This window comes from Narcine bancroftii, chromosome 11 (assembly GCF_036971445.1).
Source record: "Narcine bancroftii isolate sNarBan1 chromosome 11, sNarBan1.hap1, whole genome shotgun sequence".
NCBI classification, from domain to species: Eukaryota; Metazoa; Chordata; class Chondrichthyes; order Torpediniformes; family Narcinidae; genus Narcine; species Narcine bancroftii.
In genome coordinates, this window is record NC_091479.1 from 105,299,960 (window position 1) to 105,323,758 (window position 23,799).

General features: G+C 46.2%; 1 protein-coding gene across 1 annotated transcript; it reads left to right on the top strand.

Moving 5' to 3' along the window:
* Positions 1-167: 167 nt before the first annotated feature.
* LOC138746284 (CD9 antigen-like) lies at positions 168-19,592 on the top strand. Its single transcript, XM_069904472.1, has 8 exons — positions 168-409; positions 2,077-2,179; positions 9,894-9,991; positions 14,111-14,185; positions 14,934-15,023; positions 16,875-16,943; positions 18,071-18,154; positions 18,236-19,592. The coding sequence occupies exons 1-8, from the start codon at positions 347-349 to the stop codon at positions 18,296-18,298; spliced, it is 645 nt and encodes a 214-aa protein (XP_069760573.1). The 5' UTR covers positions 168-346; the 3' UTR covers positions 18,299-19,592.
* The last annotated feature ends 4,207 nt before the right edge of the window (positions 19,593-23,799 follow it).

Consider the following 23,799-nt stretch of genomic DNA (forward strand, 5'->3'; position numbering starts at 1 on the left):
CTCTGGCATCCCTGATCTTTGCTCATTCAGACAATCACAAAGAAAACATTTCTCACTAGCTGACTAAAACTATGCAAATTTCCAGATGTTCAAAATACCAGCCAGTCAGCAGTGAGGAGTGGTGAGGTTGAGTGCACAGACCTCACCCTGCCTCGGTCACCCTTCTGTAACTCAGGATGTGCGTTTGACTCCAAACTAGACTTCTGAGAGGAAAAGCATCTTGCTGCAGAGTCACGGGTCTGACAGGAAGCTTCCCACCAGAACCTGTCTTTAAATACCAGGGTGCTAGCCTGTGGGCAGAGAACATAACGGCTACGGGGGAAACTCTTCCCAAAAGGTTGTCAGAATGGCGGAATTAAACGCAAAGTGTTTTAAATATTGTCTTATCGTGCTCAATTTAGTGTTCTCGGTAAGTTGGGCATTCCTTATTTCTGTGTCTGAGCTCCTGAAGGTTTTTCATTTCTGATCTGATCAGAATCAGGTTTATTGTTGTCTTGTGGCAGTGTTATTGTGTATTCAGATGATAAATCACTATAAATTACATTTCTATAAGTTCACTATTTAAACAGAAGTAATTAGTGCAAAAGAAGAGGAAGAAATGGTTCATTGTTGGTTCAGAAATCTAATGGCGGAGGGGAAGGAGCTGTCCTTGTGCTTCTGGGTGCTCGTCTTCAGCTCCTGGACCTCTTTCCTGATGGTAGCAGAGTGAAGAGGGAATGGCCCAGGTGGTGGTGGTCCTTGAGGATAGAGGCTGCTTTCTTGAGACGCCACCTCTTAAAGACATCTTTAATGGAGTGGAGACTGATGCCCATGAAGGTGCTGGCTGAATTCACAACTCTCTGAGCCTGTCCCTGTACCAGACAGTGATGCAACCAGTCAGACTGCTCTCTACAGTCTTCTTTCTTTCTTCTTCTTCTTCTTTGTCTTGGTTCGCAGACGAAGATTTATGGAGGGGTAAATGTCCACGTCAGGTGCAGGCTGACGTTTGTGGCTAACAAGTCCGATGCGGGACAGGCAGACACAGTTGCAGCGGTTGCAGGGGAAAATTAGTTGGTTGGGGTTGGGTTTTGGGTTTTTCCTCCTTTGTCTTTTGTCAGTGAGGTGGGCTCTGCGGTCTGCCGAACTGTGAGGCGCCAAGAAGCATGGTTTGAGTACGCCCATAATTAATTGGTGAGCTTTCTTTGTGATTGCCTCAATGTGATGGCCCCAGGATAGACCTTCAGAGATGTTGACATCCAGGAATTCCACTGCTGATTCCTCGATGAGGACAAGTTTGTGTTCTCTTGGTTTCCCCTTTGTGGAGTCCACACTCAGTTCCCTCCCAAGCTTTATGCTAAAGCTGTTTGATGTGGTGTTTATACAATTAGTAACACAACACTGGCAATTGAAATCAGGTAAAAAAGTTATATTTCAAAAGTGATAATTGTGACTTAAAATGAGGAGAGACCAATGCAGAGCCATTGGTATGGGAGTAAGGATGTGTCTGTCACCTTCAGAGGTTGAACTGAGTGAGTTCACAAACTCCAGATCCATCTGCCCAGTGGGGAATACACTACCAGTGCAGCAAGGTTGGGGTTAAGAGTGAAAAAGAACTGATTTTTGCATCCAGCTCCATTTCCTGCAACATTGCCAAGTCAGCAGAGAAAGTTTTGTTTTTGGTCTGTTCCAAACAGCTGATCAATGAGATAATGAACGAGTAATAACTAATGAGATGAAGGACGAATTTAACTCGTTGTTAGGGGCTGGTGGTAGCATGTGCATGAATCTACTCCAGGCCCCACACCCTTGGAGTTGGGGAGGCAACAGGTCAAGGTGTTGGAGATGCAATGGGTGGAGAGGGAGCCAATGGAGATGTTGGTGGGCTCAGGACAAAGAGGGGAGGGGCTGGTGAGAACATGGTGGGGGGGGCAGAGCAGAGGCTGAGGGTCACAACGGACTGCTGCATTCTGAGGGAGTTGATCTTGATTTGAATTCAGAAACTCAGCCATTATGTTGTTGTGGATGAACTATCCTGGTGTAAGGACATAAACCAGAATTTGTGGCCTCAGAACCATGTCCTTGACCGATGTTTTCCAGCTCCTGGGCTTCCTCATCCTGATACTGGGATTCTGGTTCCGCTTTGATCAGAGGACAAGGAATCTGTTTGAGATTGCTGAGAATGCAGAGCGCTTCAGTGTTGGTGAGTTCTCAAGCAGAGTGTCTCATCTCCCAACCACTGAGGAACAAACTCCCCTCCTGGGGAACCCACCCCTGAGCTACCAGCAAAGTCCCTCAGTCATGTCCAACCTCACACCCTTCCATTCACCCATTGCCTTGTCCTTGCCGACCAGGTTTAGGTCAGCAGTGTTAAAACTCTCTTTTCAAACTCTGGGTACCTAACCTTCCGGTTTTTCCAAGCAGGAACCTCTTGAGGAGATTGGCTACCCCTCTAATCTGGTCATGGATTCCCAAATCCAATCGCTCGACAGTTGGTGGATGTGCTTCAGCTGCTGGTGGTCCAAACAGGAGTTAGTCTGTTCTCCCTGTGTTTGTGTGGGTTTATGTGGGTGCTCCGGTTTCCTCCCACCCTCCAACAATGTACAGAGTTGGTGGGTTATTGGGAAGCACGGGCATCAGTGGCTGGAATTGGCTTCTACTGTGTTGTAACACAACTGAATTTGGGTAGGGTGCAACAGTTTTCTTAGGAATACTGGGGACTGACTGGAGACTTCATCAAGGGCCTGACAGAGTGAACAGGAAGGAATTTGTTCCTTAAGGGCAGGGAGGGGCAGAATTCTAAAGCAATTGGTGGAAAAATGGGGTGGGGTGGGGGGGGGGGGGAGAGGAATGAAGAAAAATGTTTCCACAAAGGCTGTCCAGATTGGGATCAGCTGAGAGCGTAAAGGGCAAGAGATTGGCTGATTTTAGTTGGGTACAGCGGGTTGAGAGCATTGGCAGACACGCCAGGTGTTCCATCTTGTGTTCCATCTTCCATATGTGTGAGTTCTTAGACAACACATGGATGAAGGAAAAGGTCCTTTAAAGTTGTTGTAACAGCACCATGAGGCCATTACAGATCTGCAGACTGTGTGTCTCCTGCTCTGTGTTAGCCCCTGCTGGCAGCCAAGTCTAATCCAATAGTAAGGCCTTGCTGGTTACCTTGCATCCACGATCAGTACCATTACATCTCCCTTTCTTAAAATAAAATAAAAATAGCTTACTTTTATCTAACATGTTTTCTTTGTAGAACTGGAATTTTAACTTTAACACCAGGAACTTACATTTTCATTATTATCAACATTGTTAACATTTTTAAACTTGTTTTGTGTCTTCACTAAAACTTGAAGAGTGAATAAGATCGCACTACTTCATTCTAGGAGTCTTTACATTTACTCAATGAGTCCCTTAGGAGGATTCACATGTCTTGACAATCTCTTGATTGTCCTTGAATCTGAGTTGTTGCCTCAGACGATATCTTCTCAGCTGTGCATTCAGCTTGTTTAACAGTATCCGTCTTTCCATCTCCTGTGGTTGGTCCCATTTGAAGGTCTCGACAATTTCTTCACAGAACAGCACCTTCATCTGTTTGAATGGTGTATGATCTTGGTTGGACTTCACTAAGACAGTTCCATGCTGAGTCCATAAGTTTGTTTTGTCTTTTTGCCTTACTTGGTCACCAGTGTGGAGTTACTGTAGGTTTTTTGTTCCTCTGTCAAAATAATACTTTTGTTTTTCTTTCTTTTGTTCTTTGAACTTCCTCACCTTCTCCCCCTCTTTTGTTTTCAGGAGATTCTCCTGAATGGGTAGGTTTGATCTTAGCCTACGTCCCATAAGGATTTGTGCTGGTGACATACTACGCTCGAGCGGTGTTGTGCGGTATTCTAGCATACTCTGGTAGGTCTGTTCCACTGTCTTTTGCCTTGTTCATCAGTCTTTTCACTGTCTGTACCAATTTTTCCAATAGACCATTGGACTGTGGAAAATGAGGTCTTGATGTGGTGTGTACAAAGTCCCACTCTTTGGCAAACTGTCGGAACTTTGAATTGCAAAACTGGGGTCCATTGTCTGTCACTTGCCACCCCATGTCTGGAGAATATGGCTTTCATACCTGTTATTACAGCATCTGGAGTGGTGGTGTTCAATCTACACACCTCTGGATACAGGGTGTAATAGTCTGTGACTACAAGATAGTCCTTCCCTTGACATTTGAATAGGTCAGTGCCTACCTTCTGGTAAGGTCTACGCTGGGTGTGGCTTTAGTGATTCTGCAAGATTGATATTTGATATTTCCAGCATATTGTACAGTTTGACATTTCATTTGTTATATCATTGTTGATTCTTGGCCAGTACATCACCTCTCATGCTCTTTTCTTACACTTTTCGATTCCAAGATGTCCTCCATGATTCCTTTTAGCATCTCTTTTCTCAGACTCTTTGGGATAAGCATTTTACTTCCTTTGTAGATGATGTCTTCAACCACCGATAGTTCCACTCTATGGTTCCAGTACTCTGAAACATCAGGTGAGCAGTCCTAATTCAGGTTGGGCCATCCATCCAAGATGTTATTTTCTCAGTTGTCTCAGTGTTTCATCTTTGTTTGTCTCTGACTTTGAAGTCCATTTTTGTATCCGATATGAGCCATGCACTTGTGATCATGTCCACAAAGGCATTTAAGTCCTCATCCATTTTGGTGTTTGCAGGCTCTCTCATGTCAACAGCTCTAGACAACATGTCTGCTGTGTACATTAGCTTACCCGAGTGTACCCCACATTCACTGTAGAGTGTTGCAGCCTAATCATCATTCTTTGTATTGTAACAATATTAATATTTGGGGAGAATTTATAAGATTTAGAGGAGGTCACATATATACACTCATTTTAAAACAGATCTTATTTGAAAGACTGAAAAATTCACATTGCAAGATCTCTGGTGTTAATTGAACTGATGCTTGACCATTGTCTTGCTGGAGTCATGCTGTCTATCAGTATCCTTTCTGCAAAGTGCTCATGGAAAGGTCACTCCTGGATTTTGTTTATCTAACAACAGATGGGAGCAGAAGAAAGAACTCCTGTTGTTTTGCTGGAGAAGGTGGGGGTTTTGCAAGACATGAGTCACATGCTCTCTTTGGAGTTTGAGTTGGAAGAGAGAGACAGTTGAGTTAACAAGTCAGTCAGTCAATGTGTGTGACACTGACAAGTATCTGAAAAGTGCAATCCAGGGAAAACTGTTGATGAAAGCAAGTTCCAGAGCAGTAGATGGCTGGAAATGCTATCTGTCTGATGTTTCTCTTGAAATCGAGGAAGGAATGGAACTCTGTGGTAGTTTGAAGGAAGAGGTTACCATCTAGAAGACCCTGATGGGGAAAATTTCATTAGCGAGTCTCTGAGGTGACTAGTGGTGGTACCTCAGTTGTGGAAATCCTGGAGCAACAAATATATCTCTCTGCAAACCCTACAAGAACTTTCCTGAGTGGTAAACATTTACCTTTCAAGCATCAAGCCTGGTGAACTTTATACATGTTAAATTCTGTGGACAGTATGGTGATTGCCTGTAACCAGAGAACTTGGAGGAAGAAGTGAGATTGAACTGTGAACCAAAGAACTTTTCTTGAATTTACACACACATTACATACATGTGCGCTTAGAATTAGAAGGGGGTTATTTGGGATTGTTAAGTTAAAGTTTGATTTTATTTTCATTTTGAAGTTGATTAAAAATAACTTGTTTTAAAAACCACTTGTATTGCTGCTGGGTTTTGGGGTCCTTTGGGCTCGTAACAGTATTCTAAGTGGACATTCATTTAATGGCTTTTGGAACAATGCAATCAAGGGCTTATGGTCAGTCTCTACCCTGATTGCTTGTCCTGACACAAACTGATGAAATCTTTCCCAGACATATGTGATGCTAAGCAGCTCCTTTTTAATTTGAGCATTTTGTGTATCCGCGTCTGTCATTGAGCGTGATGCATACGCAATGGGCTGCCAGTCATCATACTTCTGCAGAAGAACTGCACCAAGCCCCACTGTGTGATGCGTATGATGATATCTTGATGGGTCTCGCTGGGTCGTAAAACCTCAGAACTTGTTCCTCCGTGAGCAGTTTCTTTAGTTCGCTCCATGACTTTTCATGTTCATGATTCCACTCCCATTCAATGTTCTTTTCTGTTCGTCTTCTCAATGGAACCGTCTTTTCTGAGAGGTTGGATATGAATTTACCCATATAGTTGACCATTCCATTAAACTTCTCTACGTCCTTTTTGCATTGTGCCGGACACCTTTCTGGGATCTGGTCTGATGCCCTCATTGCCAATATTATCTCCTACAAATGTTAGTTCTGTCACCCCATGCTGGCATTTCTCTCTATTCAGCTTCAGGTTTGTTTTCCTTGTTGCTTCCAACACTTTCCTTAGTCTCCCATCATGCTCCATTCTCGTGGTTCCCCATATTGTGATGTCATCCATTGAGGTATCAACTCCTTCCAAGTGCTCATAGACAATATGGATAGTTTTGTGATACATTTCAGGAGCTGAGGCGATTCCGAATGGGAACCTTAGGATCTGCCAAATGGAGTATTGAACGTACATAGTCTTGAACTTGCTGCCAAAATCCTGATGATTAAATTGTGATATGATTTCTTTACATGTCGGAAGTTAAAGTGTTCTCTCTTTATTGGTCTGTTTCGGTCTCTTGGAGCCAGGTAAATTCTAAGCTTTCCATTCTTTTTGTCCACAACAATGAGTGAACTCACCCACTCCTTTGGCTCATGTATCTTCTGAACCACATTCAGGCTTTCCATCCTGTCCAACTCTGCTTTTAGTTGCTTTTGAAGCAGAAATGGAACTTTTCTGCATGGATGTATTATTGGTGGCACACGTTTATCCATTCTGATCGTGTGTTCTCCTGGAAGGCAGCCTAGACCCTGAAATAGGTCATTGGATTCTTTCATGAGTTCATCATAGACTGTCTCTCCTTCGCTTTCCACAACGAGGACTCTCTTTACCAGGTTCAGTTTCTCACAGGCTATTAAACCCAGTATGGCCTGTACGCCTTTTGGTACCATGATGATTGCTAGCATGTGCTCTTTGTCCTTGTGTTTCACTTTGACCCTGCATTCTCCTTGCACTGGTATATCGGTACCTGAATATCCTGTCACCTTCACTTTTGTTCCATACATCTTTGGTCTGGGTCTAATCTTCTTAAAATCGGTCTCCAATATTACATTAATTTGTGCTCCAGTATCCAATTTTACTGAAATGTAAATGTCATTCACTTTTAATCTCAACATCCAGTCTCTTGTTTTCTTTCTTGTTTTCAGTCACAACATCTATCTCCCTTTTATCGGAACCTTGCTTTGTTGCACTTCATTCCTACAGCAACAGGCATAATGGTTGTTTTTGTTGCACATGTAGCATGTTTTACCATATGCTGGATACTTTTTGGGTAGGTGTTATATACCGCATCGACAACATGGCTTTCAATTGTCCCTTTCATCCCTTTCATTTTTGTTCACTGGCCATGCCTCTCTTTCCACTTTGATGCTCTTTTTGTTAAATAGTTTATGCCTGTTCTTGCTCACTGATTCCACGTTGCAGCCATTTTCACTGATCAGCTCTTTTATCTGAATTTTTACAGTTTCTGCAGCTCTACAGAGTGCTCTGACTTTTTCCAGAACTAGATTTTGCTCTCTTAGCAGTCTTTCCCTTAAATTATTATCTGGAATACCACACAAGTCTGCCTTTTATCAGAGAGTCGGTTATTCCACCAAATTCACACGTTTTGCTTCTGTTTCTCAATTCAGACACATACTGATCAATACTTTCTTCCATTTTCTATACACATGTGAAAAATATGTGGCTCAATGCAGTATGCCTCAAACTGTTCCATTATTTTTTCCAGTTTCATTTTGTCTCCTTCAGTAGCAAATGTGAAGTTATTATACACCTCCAGGGCTTCATCACCCACGTCATGTAAGAAAACTGACCATCTCACTTTATCACTTTTCCCGTCAGCTACAACTGCCGCTAAATACAATCCAAAATGCTGTTTAAATCTGTTCCAATTTTCAGCCACTTTTCCTGTCAGCTGAAGTTTTGCTGGTGGATGTAATCCTTCCATTTTTTACTGTGTTAGCTTCTTTTCACTGATCAGTTGCTGACTTTAGATTTTACCTTTTAAAGTATTTCCTTCTAATTTCCCTCATCCCACTTCTGACACCATGTTCCATCTTGTATTCACGTGTGTGAGTTCTTCGACAACACATGGATGAAGGAAAAGGTTCTTTACTTTAAAGTTGATGTAAAGAGCACCATGAGGCCTGCTATGAGGCTGCGTCTCCATTACAGATCTGCAGTCTGTGTGTCTCCTGCTCTGTGTCAGCCCCTGCTGGCAGCCAAGTCTAATCAGACAGTAAGACCTTGTGAGTTGCCTTGCATCCACGATCAGCATCATTATCACCAGGTGTGACCTCAATGAAGGACCATAGTGGCCACACAACCAGGCCAAGGAGGCAAACGTATAAAGGGATGCAGGAGATCACAAGAATGTTACCACACGTGCTCCACATGGCAATCTGCACTGAAATTCAAACTTGCTGCAAACAAATATTTTGTAAAGAAAAAATATTCCAATAGTATACACTAAATTAGAATGAGACAAAGGATAAATCTCTTTATAGTGGCAGAGAGCAGTGGTGTTACACCAGTGCAGAGAGTCCTTTGTGGTGAGGGAGCAGTCCCTGATCAATGTAACAAGGGGAGGTTCAAGAGCCTGGTGGCTGTTGGAAGTAGACTGTTCTTGAACCTGGGGGTGCTGGTGTCCAGGCGTTGTTCGTATCTTCCTGTCTAGAGGACAAGAGAGAGCAGATCTGGAGTCTGCAGCTGAACACGAATTTAACAGGTCGGGCAGTGGAGCATCTGTCAAGGTTTTGGGTTGAGATCCTGCATCAAGACTCATACAGGCTCCTGTTTTCAACAAACAACATGACAAACCCAAACTAATAACCATATAACCTTTCGAGTCCACACCGGTTCACTTCTTTATTTCTTTCTTCTTTGGCTTGGCTATGACATGCTTGAATATCTCATGGCGGTCCATGTCGATAATTAGTGGAACCCTAGGGAATCCTTATTTTATTAGTGCCAGCAGAAAAAAAGAGTCCAGCGTCTCTGATTCACCATACACAGATGCCAGATTCATCATAGACGGCTCGTCATCATGTGTCTCTGCTGCTCACGGGCTTTGAAGACTGTGAAAATGTCAAAAAGAGCTGCAGAGTCCCCTATGGGTCACACAACTACATCTAATAAAGTGGAAAAAGCGATAGGGCAGTAAGTCAATGCCACACTTTATTACATACAATTTACATTTACAAATTAAAATCGTGTTGTTACTATCTACAACACACTCGAGCCCCTGGGGAGTTCACTGTTCTCAGAGCTCGGATGCCATCCCCTCGGATACCACATGCTCCCATTCTAATGACATCCGGGGCTGCGCGTAACCCCAAAAGAGGGGCAGGCAGTCCGCTTGCCCCACACCCTCAACTGCCTGCCACCTCAACCATGGATAGGATGGGTTTAGAAGGATAAAGGCCAAACACAGGCAAGTGGGAGGAACATTTTGGTCAGAATGAGCAGGTTGGGCTGATGGGCCTGTTGCCTCACTGACTGACTCTAAATCTGAGAGAAAACACTGATTTGCTAAATGTTTCTAAAATCTGTGTTTGAAACTGGAAGCTCTCCTTCCAGAGCACAGAGGAGAATGCCTAAAGCCATCGTCACATTGCTTGCGCTGGTATGTGGCACATGACCACAACAAACCCACTGTGAGGGCGTGCAGGAAGTGGGGAGGGTCGGAGTCACATCACGGACTAAGGTGGGTCAAGGAAGGGAAATCATTGTCTCTGCTCCCTCTCCAGGTATTTACGTGATGTGGGCAGCGGGGAGCTTGCTCCTGGTCACTGGATTTCTCGGATACCTGAGTATAACTCGGCAATACAAGTGTATGCTCTGGATTGTAAGTATCTGGTTCCACTCAATAACGGCACATGTGGTAATGCCATTAGTTTAGTGAGGATATATCCAAGAGAATATTCAAGTGAAGGCACGATCTGGTCATCTGATTCAGTGTGATTGTTTGTGTGGGTCTATGGCTATTTAGACAAGTATGTGCAATGTGCGTTTGTATACTCTGTGTGTGTACGTGTGTATTTACATGCATTTGGGTATGTACATGTGTGTTTGTGTACATATTTGGACTGACAATAACCACACCAGCCGTGCGAGTATAAGACAGCTTTCATAAACTAATATGGACACTAAGAGGCCTTGTCTCTCTGCAAGACGAACCTGGAAGGAGAGACTGTAGCTCTGGACTGCTTTAGAGACAAGGTTCCCGGGGTGACCCCTGGTGACCTAGTGGTGTAATTACATTCTTCCTTTCTTTCTTCTTTCTTTGGCTTGGCTTCGCGGACGAAGATTTATGGAGGGGGTAAAAAGTCCACGTCAGTTGCAGGCTCGTTTGTGGCTGACAAGTCCGATGCGGGACAGGCAGACACGATTGCAGCGGTTGCAAGGGAAAATTGGTTGGTTGGGGTTGGGTGTTGGGTTTTTCCTCCTTTGCCTTTTGTCAGTGAGGTGGGCTCTGCGGTCTTCTTCATTACATATTATACATGAGTGCATCTGTGAGTATGTATGCATGTGTACGTGTGTAAGATGAGGTGAGAGGTATGTGGGTGTGTGTGGTTGGGAGTGTGCATGTGTACGTGTGTGGGGATGAGGTGAGAGGTATGTGGGTGTGTGTGCATGTGTGGGTGAGTGTGTGTTTGGGAGTGTGCATGTGTGTGTGTGCGTGGGGATGAGGTGAGAGGTATGTGGGTGTTTGTGCATGTGTGGGTGAGTGTGTGTTTGGGAGTGTGCACGTGTGCATGTGTGTGTGTGCGTGGGGATGAGGTGAGAGGTATGTGGGTGTGTGTGCATGTGTGGGTGAGTGTGTGTTTGGGAGTGTGCACATGTGCACGTGTGTGCGTGCGTGGGGATGAAGTGAGAAGTGTGGGTGTGAATGTAACACATAATTACAGTGGGTACATAGGAGGTTGTGTTTCTACTGCCTCTTGTACATTTAGTTGTGTTGGAGGTATTGGCCACTGGCGAGGGGCAACAGGTTCCTGTGTGTGGTGCTGTAAACTGCGCAGTCCCCCTTACCTGCTTTTTCCGTTACATTTACAGTCCTTAAACCCCCATCCAATTAACCGCTCAACCTTCCATTGAGGGATTTGTGAACTCATCTCAGGATAGAAGCCTTACAGTGCTGGAGAATCTGCTCTGTCCCTCTCCAAGACAAGGTGTCTTGACCAAACTGAACTATCCATAAAAAGCGAAAGTCTGCAGATGCTGTGATTGTAGTAAAAACAGAATTGCTGGAGGAACTCAGCAGGTCTCGCAGCGTCCATAGGAGGTAAAGATATATTACCAACACTTCGGGCCTGAGCCCTTCCTCAAGGAAATGTGAGACCAGCTGAGTTCCTCCAGCATTTCTGTGTTTTTACTTTGTTCAGAAATGTCCACAGGGCTACAAGTCCTGAGACAAATAATTCAAAACCCTTCATGTTTTGATCTCTAACATTTCAATATTTTGGTGATTGTTTTAACCTGGCCCCATATTTTAATGATCTGCTAACATTGGTCACTAAACCTCACCTCACTTGCACTGCCAGTGGACGTTGACCACTCTTTTTTATCCTTCATTGTCCTGAATCGGAGCTGAGGCTCACCACGACTATTGGCCATCCCAACCCTCGTTCTATCTCCCAATCTCCCTCAGTGAATTAATCTGCACCAACAGTCTCAGCTTCAGTGAACTTGCCTGTGAGTTATCAGAGCTATTTGGGGAATTGAGTCAGCACAGATCCCCCAAGGGATCAAACAAATAAATATTTGTTGGATAATTATTCATCAGATCATTCAGGCTTGTTAATAATGATTCCAGTTTGAAGAATTATTCAACAGCTCTCTCTCGTGTTCCTGCAATGTGTACACTTCCATATTACTCCAGATTCCTGTTTTCCTCATAACGGGAGAAGGATTTTTGATCATCCCGGTACGAATTCTTCTTCTCCAGCCTGTTCACTGTCGATGGGGATCCAGGTTCCAGCACTGGGCCACTTCTGCAGTACTATGCCCGTGCATGGTTGGAAGTATCAGTAAACCTTGCTTGTTCAGGCAATGAGTAATGACTCATACCCTGAGTAACGGCCTCTTGGTTGTTTCCTGTTCAGTACATTTCTAGAAGGTTGACTGATTTTCTCAGATGAACAACTTGTTTAAAAATAGAATCAGTTTAACAAAATTAAGTAGCTTCCCTTTGTGGTTCGACACAGTGGTCGCTGATGTTCCAGCATCACAGACTCACAGCTGCAGAAGGTCTGGATTGAACCAATCAGCCATGCGAAGGAAGAAACGGTTCTTATTATAATGACTGAACCACTGGCCCAGAGATCGCACAGTCTGGAACTCAGAGTTCAAATCCCGCTGTGGAATCACAATTTGCATTTATATTCTGGAGCATTACAAAAATAACAAGGCAGGACAGGTGACAGAAGCATGTGTATGGGAACTTTTTGGGTCCAGTGATCATAACGCCATTAGTTTCAAGTTAATAATGGAGAAGGATAGATCTGGGCCTCGGGTTCAGATTCTAAATTAGAGAAATTTGTAGGAAATGGGAAAGGATCTGGAATGTGTGGATTGGGATAAGTTGTTTTCAGGCAAGGATGTGCGATGTACGTGGAGAACCTACAAAGGGGAAATTTTGAGAGTATAGAGCTTGTATGTTCCTGTCAGGATCAAAGGCGAGGTTGGCAGGTACAGGGAACCTTGGTTGTCGAGGGATATTGGGGATCTGGTTTGAAAGAAGAGAGAGGAGTATCAGGTAGAGGCAAGATGTAATAAATGAGGTACTTGGGGAGTATAAAAAAATTCAAGAAATAAATCAGGAAGGTAAAAGAAGACATGAGGTTTTTGGCAGACAAATCCCCAGGGCCTGACAAGATATTCCCTTGGACCTTGAGGGAGGCTGGTATAGAAATCGCACGGGCTCTGGCAGAAATATTTAACATGTTCTTAGCCATGAGTGAGGTGATGGAGGGTTGGAGGGTAGCTCCCATTGTTCTGTTGTTTAAAAAAGACTTCAAAAGTAACCCTAGATATTATAGGCCAGTGTTACAGACATCAGTTGTAGGTAAATTATTGGAAGATGTTGTAAGAGATGGGATATACAATTATTTAGATCATCAGAAATTAATTAGGGAACTTCAATATGGCTTTGTAGGTCGAGTTTAACCAATGTCATAGAGTTTTTCGAGATTACCAGGAAAGTTGATGAAGTAAAGGCTGTGAACATTGTCTACATGGACTTCAGTAAGGCCTTTGACAAGGTCCCGCATGGGAAGTTAGTCAGGAAGGTTCAGACGCTCGGTATCCATGGTGAAATGGTGAACTGGATTCAACAATGGCTGGACGGGAGAAGCCAGAGAGTAGTGGCTTGTGACGAGTGGTGTGTCTCAGGGATCGGTGCTGGGACCATTGTTGTTTGTCATCTATATCAATGATCTGGATGACAATGTGGTAAATTGGGTCAGGAAGTTTGCAGATGACACTAAGAGTGAAGGTTTTGTGGACAGTGAAGAAGGTTTTCAAAGCTTGGAGAGGGATCTGGACCAGGTGGAAAAATGTCCTGCAGAGAAAGTGTCTCTCAGGGAGAGTGTCCCTCAGAGAGAGAATATCCCTCAGGGAGAGAATTCCTCAGGTAGGGAGAGTGTCCCTTGGGGTCTAACTGATAGGTGACTTGGGTCAACTTAACCATCTCCTTAGTTTCATTGGGTCAAGGTTCATTGGATCAAGGTTTATGGGGTCAGGTTTTGTGGGGTTGGTGTTTGTGGGGTCAAGGTTTGTGGGGTCAGAGTTCATAGGATGTGTGCATGGGGTCAGAGCTCATCAGGACAGGGTTTAAACATTTGCGGTGGGCTGAACAATGGTTGTGTTCTAATGGAATGGCCAAGTCTTGCTGTTGTCCTGCCCCAGGAGGTTACACTGTATGTGGATCTCAGAGTCTCACTCTTCCCTCTCTCTCTTTCAGTACCTGGGACTCCTGATTGTTTTGTTTTTCATTGAAATGGGAGTTGCAGTCTGGGCCTTTGTGCAGAAAGACCAGGTACGTCCCTACTCTTGTCTTGCCTGCTTTTGTGAAGGCCCAGTGTGTGAGTTCTCCGAGGCCAGGCCACAGGCCATTCATAAACTGACCCGTGCTTCAGGGCTCAGAGAAACAGTTGTTGGAATCAAGCTGCAGAGTCTCAGTGGGTCATTGGTCCAGGGGATGTTGGACCCTCCATGGGTCAGTGGGTCTCTCCAGTGGATGTCAGACCCTCCATGGGTCAGTGGATCTCTCCAGGGGATGTCGGACCCTCCAAGGGTCAGTTGGTCTCTCCAGGGGATGTTGGACCCACCATTGGTCAATGGGTCATTGGTCCAGAGGATGTCAGACCCTCAATGCATCAGTGTTCCGGGGATATCGGACCCTTCATTGGTCAGTGGGTCTCTCCAGGGGATGTTGGATCCTCCATGGGTCAGTGGTCCAAGGGATGTCAGATGCTCTATGGGTCAGTGGGTCTGTCAGGGGATGTTGGACCTTCCTTAGGTTAGTGGTTCAGCACATGCCGGTTCCTCAGTGGGTCAGCGGATCAGTTGGGAGGATGATTGATCCTAGGTGGGTCAATGGTCCAGGGGATGGAGCCTCTGTGGGTCAGTCCAGGGGATGTTGGAGCTTCCATGGATCAGTGGATCAGTGATTCATTGATTCCCTGACCCTCAGTGGTCAGACAAGAGGACGTCTCCAGCCGGGTTGGTTGGGCAGACCACTGCTGTTCGTTGTGAAGTTGAACATAAATCTTCTGTGTTATCAGGTGATTGAACAGCTGCAGACCGCCTACGTCAAGACTGTGGACCTGAGCAAAGCCGACTTTACCTGCATGATCAATGCCCTGCACAAAACTGTAGGTTCAGCACAGCTCCCAGTGTGGGGAACGACAGTGCATGCAGCTCCCAGCATGGGGAACGGTAGTGCATGCAGCTCCAAGGGTGGGGAACGACAGTGCATGCAGCTCCCAGCATGGGGAACGGTAGTGCATGCAGCTCCAAGGGTGGGGAACGACAGTGCACACAGCTCCCAGTGTGAGGAACGGCAGTGCACACAGCTCCCCGTGTGGGGAATGGCACACTGCTCCCAGGGTGGGAAATGGCACACTGCTCCCAGTGTGGGGAACGACAGTGCACGCAGCTCCCAGCATGGGGAACGGTAGCGCACGCAGCTCCCAGCGTGGGGAATGGCACACTGCTCCCAGGGTGGTGAACGACAGTGCACGCAGCTCCCAGCATGGGGAACGGTAGTGCACACTGCTCCCAGGGTGGGGAACGGTAGTGCACACTGCTCCCAGGGTGGGAAATGGCACGCAGCTCCCAGCATGGGGAACGGTAGTGCACGCAGCTCCAAGGGTGGGGAACAACAGTGCACGCAGCTCCCAGTGAGGGGAATGCCATGCACACAACTCCCAGTGTAGGGAATGGCACGCAGCTCCCAGTGTGGGGAACGGCAGTGCACACAGCTCCCAGTGTGGGGAATGACAGTGCATGCAGCTCCCAGTGTGGAAGGCCATTCCCTCTCGAACCTATGCTAGCTCTGTCCTCCCCTGCACTTTCTTCGGGACCCTGGTGTACTATGAAGCCAGTTGTATCGAGGCGAGTGTGTCTGAGTCACAATGTTCCTTTGCTGCATCCCAACGTTTTTCAATTCCAGCTGCTCACAGGATCCAACTGGATCCTACACAGGATCCAACTGGATCCTACACTGGATCCTACACAGGATCCAACTGATTCCTTCCCAAAAGCGGGTGAAACCCTGTTCCGTGTGCTCGCCGAGAGCCCTGCGACTTCTAGCACTGGTGCCTGTGATGAGGGGCGCCCTCTGACAAGAGAATGGGGAAGGTTAATGTAAATCACTGCAGATTAGGTGGGGAAGGGCAGGCAGTCCAAAGGGTGGGCATCATTGCAGGGAGAAGGAGGCTTCCATTTAGATGCAGAGATCTAAACAAAGACTTGTTTGGGGGATATGGGGCTTTGAGTCAGAGAGGCAGTGGGCTGACATCCACCGGTTCCTCCATCGTGAACGATCAGTGATTTCTGACTTGGACCTGGATGGAGTGGATGTGTGCTCAACACCCTCCCTGGAAATGTCTGGTCCACGTGGGAACTCACACTAACTGGAACGGAACACAACGATGTTACCGGGACCGGGGGGCATGAATTAGGAGAGGGTGGATAGACTGGGATTCTTCCCTGGAGCGGAGGGTTAGGAATCCGTGAGGGGGGACGGATAAGGTGGATGGTCCCAGGGTAGGGGAGTCTCAAACTAGACGGCACAGGTTTGAGGTGGGGGGAGAGAACCTGAGGGACACCCTCTTCACATACAGGGGGGTATGAGAGCTGCTGCAAGGTATGGGCAGTAATTTTGTACATGAGACATTTAGACAGGTATGTGGATAGGACGTTTAGAATGGTGTGGGCTGATCGCAGGCAAATGGGACGTTTGGGCAGCACAGACAGGTGGGGCAGAAACTCTACAACTCCTACCTGGTCCAGCTGAAAACAGGGCACAGCCAGGCTTCCTCTCCAAGGTCCACCTCCTGAGCCCAGTCCTTGAGGATCGCACTGAGCTGGCAGCAAAGGCTCAACTCTCGGCAGTGCAGCCACATCAGCTGGGCTGTGGTGCAGCTGGGAGCCGGTACCGTGTGTCTGCCCATGGTGACACCGACTCTTGGTGATAACTAACTGTATGCTTTACATTCCAGCTGGATTGCTGTGGTTACACTAGTGAATCTGGTCAGCAGAGAGGATGCTACAGCTCAGCTAAACACGAAGTAAGATTTTCTCTGACAATGTTGCAAAAAATGATGCATTAAATGTAATTCTTCATTGTTCCCCAGCACTTTGTGTGTGTGCTATCCAGGAATATCAAGCCATACTTAATTTTAAGAGCAAGGTGTTGTGTAACTAGGGTAACATGCAGGATATAAGACTTCAGGAACTGAGTTACAGGGAAAGGTTAAACAGGTTAGGACTTTATTCCCTGGAGCATTGGAGAATGAGGGGAGATTTGATAGAGATGTTTAAAATTATGAGGGGGACAGAGTAAATGTAGGTGGCCTTTTCCCACTGAGGGTAGGTGGGATACAAACCATAGGACATTGGTTAAGGGTGAAAGGGGAAAAGTTTAGAGGGAACATGAGGGGGAACTTCTTCACACAGAGAGTGGTGGGAATGTGGAACGAGCTGCCAGCTGAAGTGGTGAATGTGGGCTCAATTTTAACATTTAAGAAGAATTTGGACAGGTCCATGGATGGGAGGGGAATGGAGGGTGATGGACTGGGTGCAGGTCAGTGGGACTATGGAGAATAGTTTGGCACAGACTAGAAGGCCTAAATGGCCTGCTTCTCTGCTGTAATAGTCTTTGGTTCTATGTTCTATGATTCTAAAAATACAGTTAAACAAGACTGAAAGGGCATCATCTTGCACACAGGGGTAAGGGGGGGGGGGGGGGTGGGGGTTCCAGTCTGAGAACAACAGGGAAAATGGTCCTTGAATCTGAATGTTTGTGCTTCAAGCTTGATATCTTTTGCCTGGCGGGACGGGGAGGTGACCTGGGTGGGATGCCTGGTGGGACGGGAAGGTGACCTTGGTGGGAGAGGTCTTTCATATGTTGGCAGCTCTCCCGATTCCATGGAAGGGACAGACAGAGATGACAGATTTGCAAGATATGGCCTGAGCTGCATTCACAGTTCTCTCCATTTTCGTGCAGTCTTGGGCAGAGTAGTTTCCATCCTCCACTGTGATGCATCCGAACAGGACACTTCCTACCAAATATCGGTAGAGGTTCATGAAGCCTCGGGGACCTGCTGAACTTTGTCCAATTCATGAGGGAGTTGCCTCTGTGACTGTGGAGTGATGTAAGTCTGTCTCTGACTGACTGTGGCTTCTTCTGATGCAGGACTGTAAGAAAGCCATTGAGGGAACAATCAACTCCAAGCTTCACATCTTTGCAGCCATTGCCTTCTGTATCTCCCTGATCACAGTAAGGACATCTCCTGCTCTGTTTGAAGCCATTTCTTTCAGGACCCCTGCACCTTGCTCATGTTTGCTGATTACTTTACAGGTCCTGGGGATCATCCTCACCATCCTCTTCCAGAGAACACTTGGGTCGTCCCGTGTGATATAACAAACAGGTCAAAGATCAGGAATTACAAATTACTGACCTTGATGTATATAAATAGATTGCAAGACTGGTGGAGTTTCCCCAGCACTTCCGTGTGTTTTTTGTACAAGTAGCCTTCCTTTCTAGAATGCAAATGCTTTTCAATAACAATAGGATAAGCTGGCCAACCTCCCTGGTGCTGAGTTTGGTAATGGCCTGACATCTGGATACTCTCCTCCTCCTGGTGATGTTGTAGTGTAGCCACGAGTTGATGAGATCAACCAAGCAGCGTTGCAGAGAGAGAGAAAGTGAAGGTGGCCCTGTTGAAGGCACCCTTCCTGCCTGCGCTGTGGAAATGCCGGGGAGGGAAGAGACCCAGCCCAGAAGTGGGCCATTCAGATCACCACATCCACTCTGCCCTCACCTGTGCCAACCCCGCTTACCCATTAGTTCCCATGACTCGGTGATTCAATGGTTTACCACGGCACCACTTCCTCAGGTACCAGATCCCAACTACTCTCTGCGTGAAAATTTCCCCATCAGATTCCCACTAAACCCCCAACCCTCTGCACTCTTGCCATTAACTCCTGCCACAGGAGAGAGATTTTGACCACCCACCCTATCTGTCCCCCTCATAACTTTATATTCCTCTCCCAGTCGTTTATAGGTCACAGAATATCTAGTACTATGAGAAGGGTTGTTCTGCAAGCAGCCAAACAGGTTATCTCTAGCATTCATACAGTCACGTAAAGAGTATAAGATTGCTGTGAAAAGGAAGATCAATCAGCCCCAAGCAAGGGCAGCAGGAGAGCACTGGGTGGGGGTCTTTCAGGAGCCTGATGGCTGCAGGGAATAAACTCTTTAAACCTGCGGGTGAACAATTTCACCCTCTTGAGCCTTTTCCCCTCTGGGAAGGGGGAGAAAAGAGTGTCCAGGGTACGGTGGGTCCATGTTTCCTGTAGACGTTGTTGAGGGACAGGGAGGTTATGCCAAACCTCCTTATTTTTCTGAGAAAGTAGATGCTGTTGTTGTCAGTGCTGTTGGGGAGGGCGATCCAAAGTTTAGAACAATAACATGAACTGAAGCATCTCATTCTAAAGGCTGGGCCTCTGCATCATGTCCCGCCTGCAGGAAGTACGCAGTGAGTATCTTTGAATTGCCTCGTGGTTGGAGCCAGCCCATCACAATCCATAGCAGCTGATGTGGAAATGAATATGAGCTTTGTGTGTCTTCCTGTAGAACGTAGATTAATACTTCCAAGAATATAAAGTCAATCTAAAGGCCATCATTAATAAACAATGTTAAAAGGTCAACAAAAGATTGTCATTTTTTTTGCAAGGAATTACAGAGAATAAGCAGCCAAGCCATTCAGCCGAACGGTTCTGTACTAGTGTGGGTGCTTGTACCCTTTATCTCATCCTATCTGATACCTCCTTGGGTAAGCGACATGTTTAGAACATAACACAGGGCAGTACCAAACCTCTGCAAACCCCTGAGGCACTGATGTGTTTTCTTCACGATGCCATTAGTGTGTTGGATCTGAGATAGTGACTCCCAAGAACTTAAATGTGTTCACTCTCTCCACCTCTGATCCTCCAATGATCACTGGATCTTTCACCTCTGGATTTCCCTTCCCTTCCTAATCAGTTTTGGTGACATTGAGTGTGAGGTTGTTGTTGGTGAACCGTTCAGCCAGTAAGTGGAGAAAAGATGAAATGTCAGAATCAGGATTTACTTTCATGAACAAGTCCTGAAATTCAGTGTTTTGCACCAGCATCACAGAGCAAACGTTCATATTATAACCATCTTACAACATCAATGTAAAAAAATGCATGAAAAATAAGGCAAAAAATGTCTTTAGTTCATTGATTATTCAGGAACCTGATAGTGGAGGGGAAGAAGTTGTCCTTGTGCCACTGGGTGCTCGTCTTTAGGCTCCTGGACCTTTTTCCCAATGGTAGCAGAGTGAAGAGGGCCCCTGGGTGGTGGGGGTCCTTGAGGATAGAGGCTGCTTTCTTCAGCCTTCACGGAGTGAAGTCTGGTGCCAGTGATGTTGCAGGCCGAGTTCACAACCCTCTGGAGTTTATTCTTATCCTGAGAGTGTCCTGATATGAAGGTAAGTTAGCCAATAACATAAAACATTTTCTCAGACTGATAAAGAGTGAGAGGGAGAGGTAACAGTGGACATTGGGCTGCTGGGGAAGTGGGAATGGGGAAGAAACAAATGGCAGATGAACAGAACAGATATTTTGCATCAGTCCACACCAGGGATGGGTCAGAAATTCGAGTGAACCATAGGGCAGTATTGAGTACAGTCACTGTCACTGGGGAGAAGGTGCTTTGGAAGCTGACAGGGCTGGAGATGGATGTCACCTGGACCAGATACACCACATTTCTGTGGAAGCAGGTCTCTACTGATGAAAGAACTAAAACAAAAAAGTCTGCAGACCCCATGGTTGAAGGAGAAACACGATGGTGGAGGAACTCAGCAGGTCAAACAATGCCCTTTATGTAGCAAAGGTAAAAACACAGAACAACAGTTTGGGCGTCAGCCTTTCACCCAAGGTTTAAGCGTCTATGACATTTTTCCAGATCTTGATGAAGGGTTCAAGCCTGAAATGTTGGTGATGTACCTTTATCTTTGCACTATAAAGGACACTGTTTAACCTGCTGAGTTTCTCCAGCACTGTGTTTTTACACCACCGATGAAATTAGGTCATGAGAGAGGGTGGAATTGAACCTGTTCGTAAACTTTGATTGACAGTGAAGCTCTGTCCTGAAGCTGTCAAAGCTGTCCGAAACTTAGAACAGGAAAGTAACATACAACAGATGTTGAAAATCTGACAAAAACAGAAAATGCTGGAATATGCAGCAGATCAGGACGTGTCTGGAGAGAGAAGAATGGTTAAGGTTTCATCAGAGCTAGCCTTCAAACTGACTGACAGAAAATGTGGATAAGTGCGACACCCCTCACTATTGTAAAGTGGAACTGACGGGAGGCAATGGTCCCAGCGTGGGCTCGAACCACAATGTCTTGGAGCTGCACAGCCTAGTCACGGGCTCGTGGACAGCAACCCACCATCCAACAGAAAGGACACAGTCCAAGTTCCTCCCACAAATACACACTGAGCTCATCCCACTGTTGGAGAATCTCCCCTCAAGGCCAAGGGAACAGTAGCTTCCTTGAAAAAGGACCCTGAACTGAAATGTAGACTGAGCATCTCTCTCTCTCTGTGCAGATGCAGCTCGACCCACAGATGATGGCCCCAGTGTCCAGCATCAGTGGGCACCTGCATTCCCCTGGCCGATTCGCCCATCACCTGGTCTCACCATTTCCCTGGCCGATTCGCCCAACACCTGGTCTCACCAGCCAAGCCAGAAGAGTAGACCTGACACTCTGAGCTACATGGTGGCTCTAACACCATCTCAGGATGTGTGGGACAACCTCTGCTAATCTTGCTGAACTCAGCTTCAGTAATTACAGACTAATCTTTTGAGGGAGTAAACCGCAGATTATGAAAGTAACCCTCAACAGACCATCGTCCGCTCAGGTTAATCTTGTCTCGGGTACCTTTTACCTTGCATTTCTAGCAAAGCATGTTTTTCAATGTGCAATGAGTAGAAATGTGGGCTCAGTGTGTGCTCAAGGAGCAAGGGCTCCAATGGGCCACACCTTCACACAGGGAGCAGGTAAATTCCGGACCTGCACCTTCACACAAGGAACAGGTAAATCCCAGACCTGTACCTTCCCACAGGGAACAGGTAAACCCTGGATCTGCACCTTCACATAGGGAACAGGTAAATCCTGGACCTGCACCTTCCCACAGGGAACAGGTAAATCCCAGACCTGAACCTTCACAATGGGAACAGGTAAATCCTGGACCTGCACCTTCCCACAGGGAACAGGTAAACTCCAGACCTGCACCTTCACACAGGGAACAGGTAAATCATGGACTTGCACCTTCACACAGGGGGTCTAGGTAATGATTGGATCTGTTCCTGAGCTGCAGTAGTTCTCTTTATTAGAACAGAGGATAGAGAATCATCAATTCTCCCTAGATTTGTCATTGTGTTTTTTGGTAACTGACAGGAAGTCAGTTCAAGTCTACACCTCCAGTGTTAGACCCAACAAACCTGCTGTCAACACTCATGCTCTGCTGGGTGAACTACCTTCAATCTCAGCCTTACATTATGATCTTGCTGCAGTCTTTCTGCATAATGAACAATCGTTTTTAGAAGTGTTATGTAGATAAACGGACTTTGAATTGACCATTGAACATGCATGGCCCCTTGCACAGATGAGATGGAAGGGAGATCTGGTACTATCTAGCCCATTGGCGAAGTTAAATGCTCTGCTTCCGGCAGACAAGCTCCCATGAGGAACCAGTGCATCCAACACATTGCAGCCTTTGGGTTTGCAGCTGCAGGTTTTCACAGTTAACTTCAAAATGGGTTTCAATACGTAGGGGAGGAGGGAGTTTCAGAAAGATCCAAGTGCCAGTTAAAGGAGCAATTACCCTATTGCCAAGGGCTCATATCCTCAGATGCCTATCAAACGCATCTGCAGTCATAGAACATGAAACATTCCAGCACAGTGCAGGCCCTTCAGCCCATGAAAGGCTGGGCATTGCCGACCGATATATACCTACTCAACAATTGAAACCTTCCATCCCTACCCCATTACCCTCTATTTTTTCTCCATGCATGTGCCTGTCCATGTGCCCCTAATGTTCCATCCTCCATCACCATTCCCAGCAAGACTTTCCTGCCCCCCACCACTCTGTATAAAATACTTACCCCTGACATCTCCCTTAAACATCCCTCCCTTCACTTTGTACACGTCATCTGTCGTTTGCTGTTCCTGCCCTGGGAAACAGGCGTTGGCCATCCACCCTGTCTTGTAAACCTCTATCAAGTCTCCTCTCATCCTTCCTCTCTCTAAATAGAAAAGTCCCAGCTCTGCTCACCTTGCCCTCATAAGGACATGTTTCTCAATCTAGGCAACATCAATTTTCTAGAGGGCCAGATTCACCAGCGGCAAAGCTGTGAGTCACAGAATAGGCTCTCTCTCCAACTCTCTCAAGTGGACAACAGAAATCCTTTTCCCAGGATGATAATAGCAAATACCAGAGGGCATCTGTTTAATAGATCATAGAACATTCAGGAACAATACAGGCCCTACAGCCCACGTGTTGTCCTGCACCCAACAATTGTCAAGAACTTCCCCATTTTTCTCAGTTACCTGTACCTATGTAAAAAATCTCCTAAACCATTGTCGGCAGCACATTCCATGCACCCACACCCCTCTGTGTGGGAAAATCTACCTCTTACATCCCCCAAACACCTGAAACCTCTGCCCCCTCATGTGAGCCATTTCAACCCTGGGATACAGTCTCTGGCTGTCGACACGAAGGTGTGTAAGATATGTGAAGAAATGTTTGTGGACCTTTTGTTTTTTACACAGAGAGGGGTGGGGGCTTGGAATGCATTGCCGTGGTTGGTGGTGACTTTTAGACAGACCCATG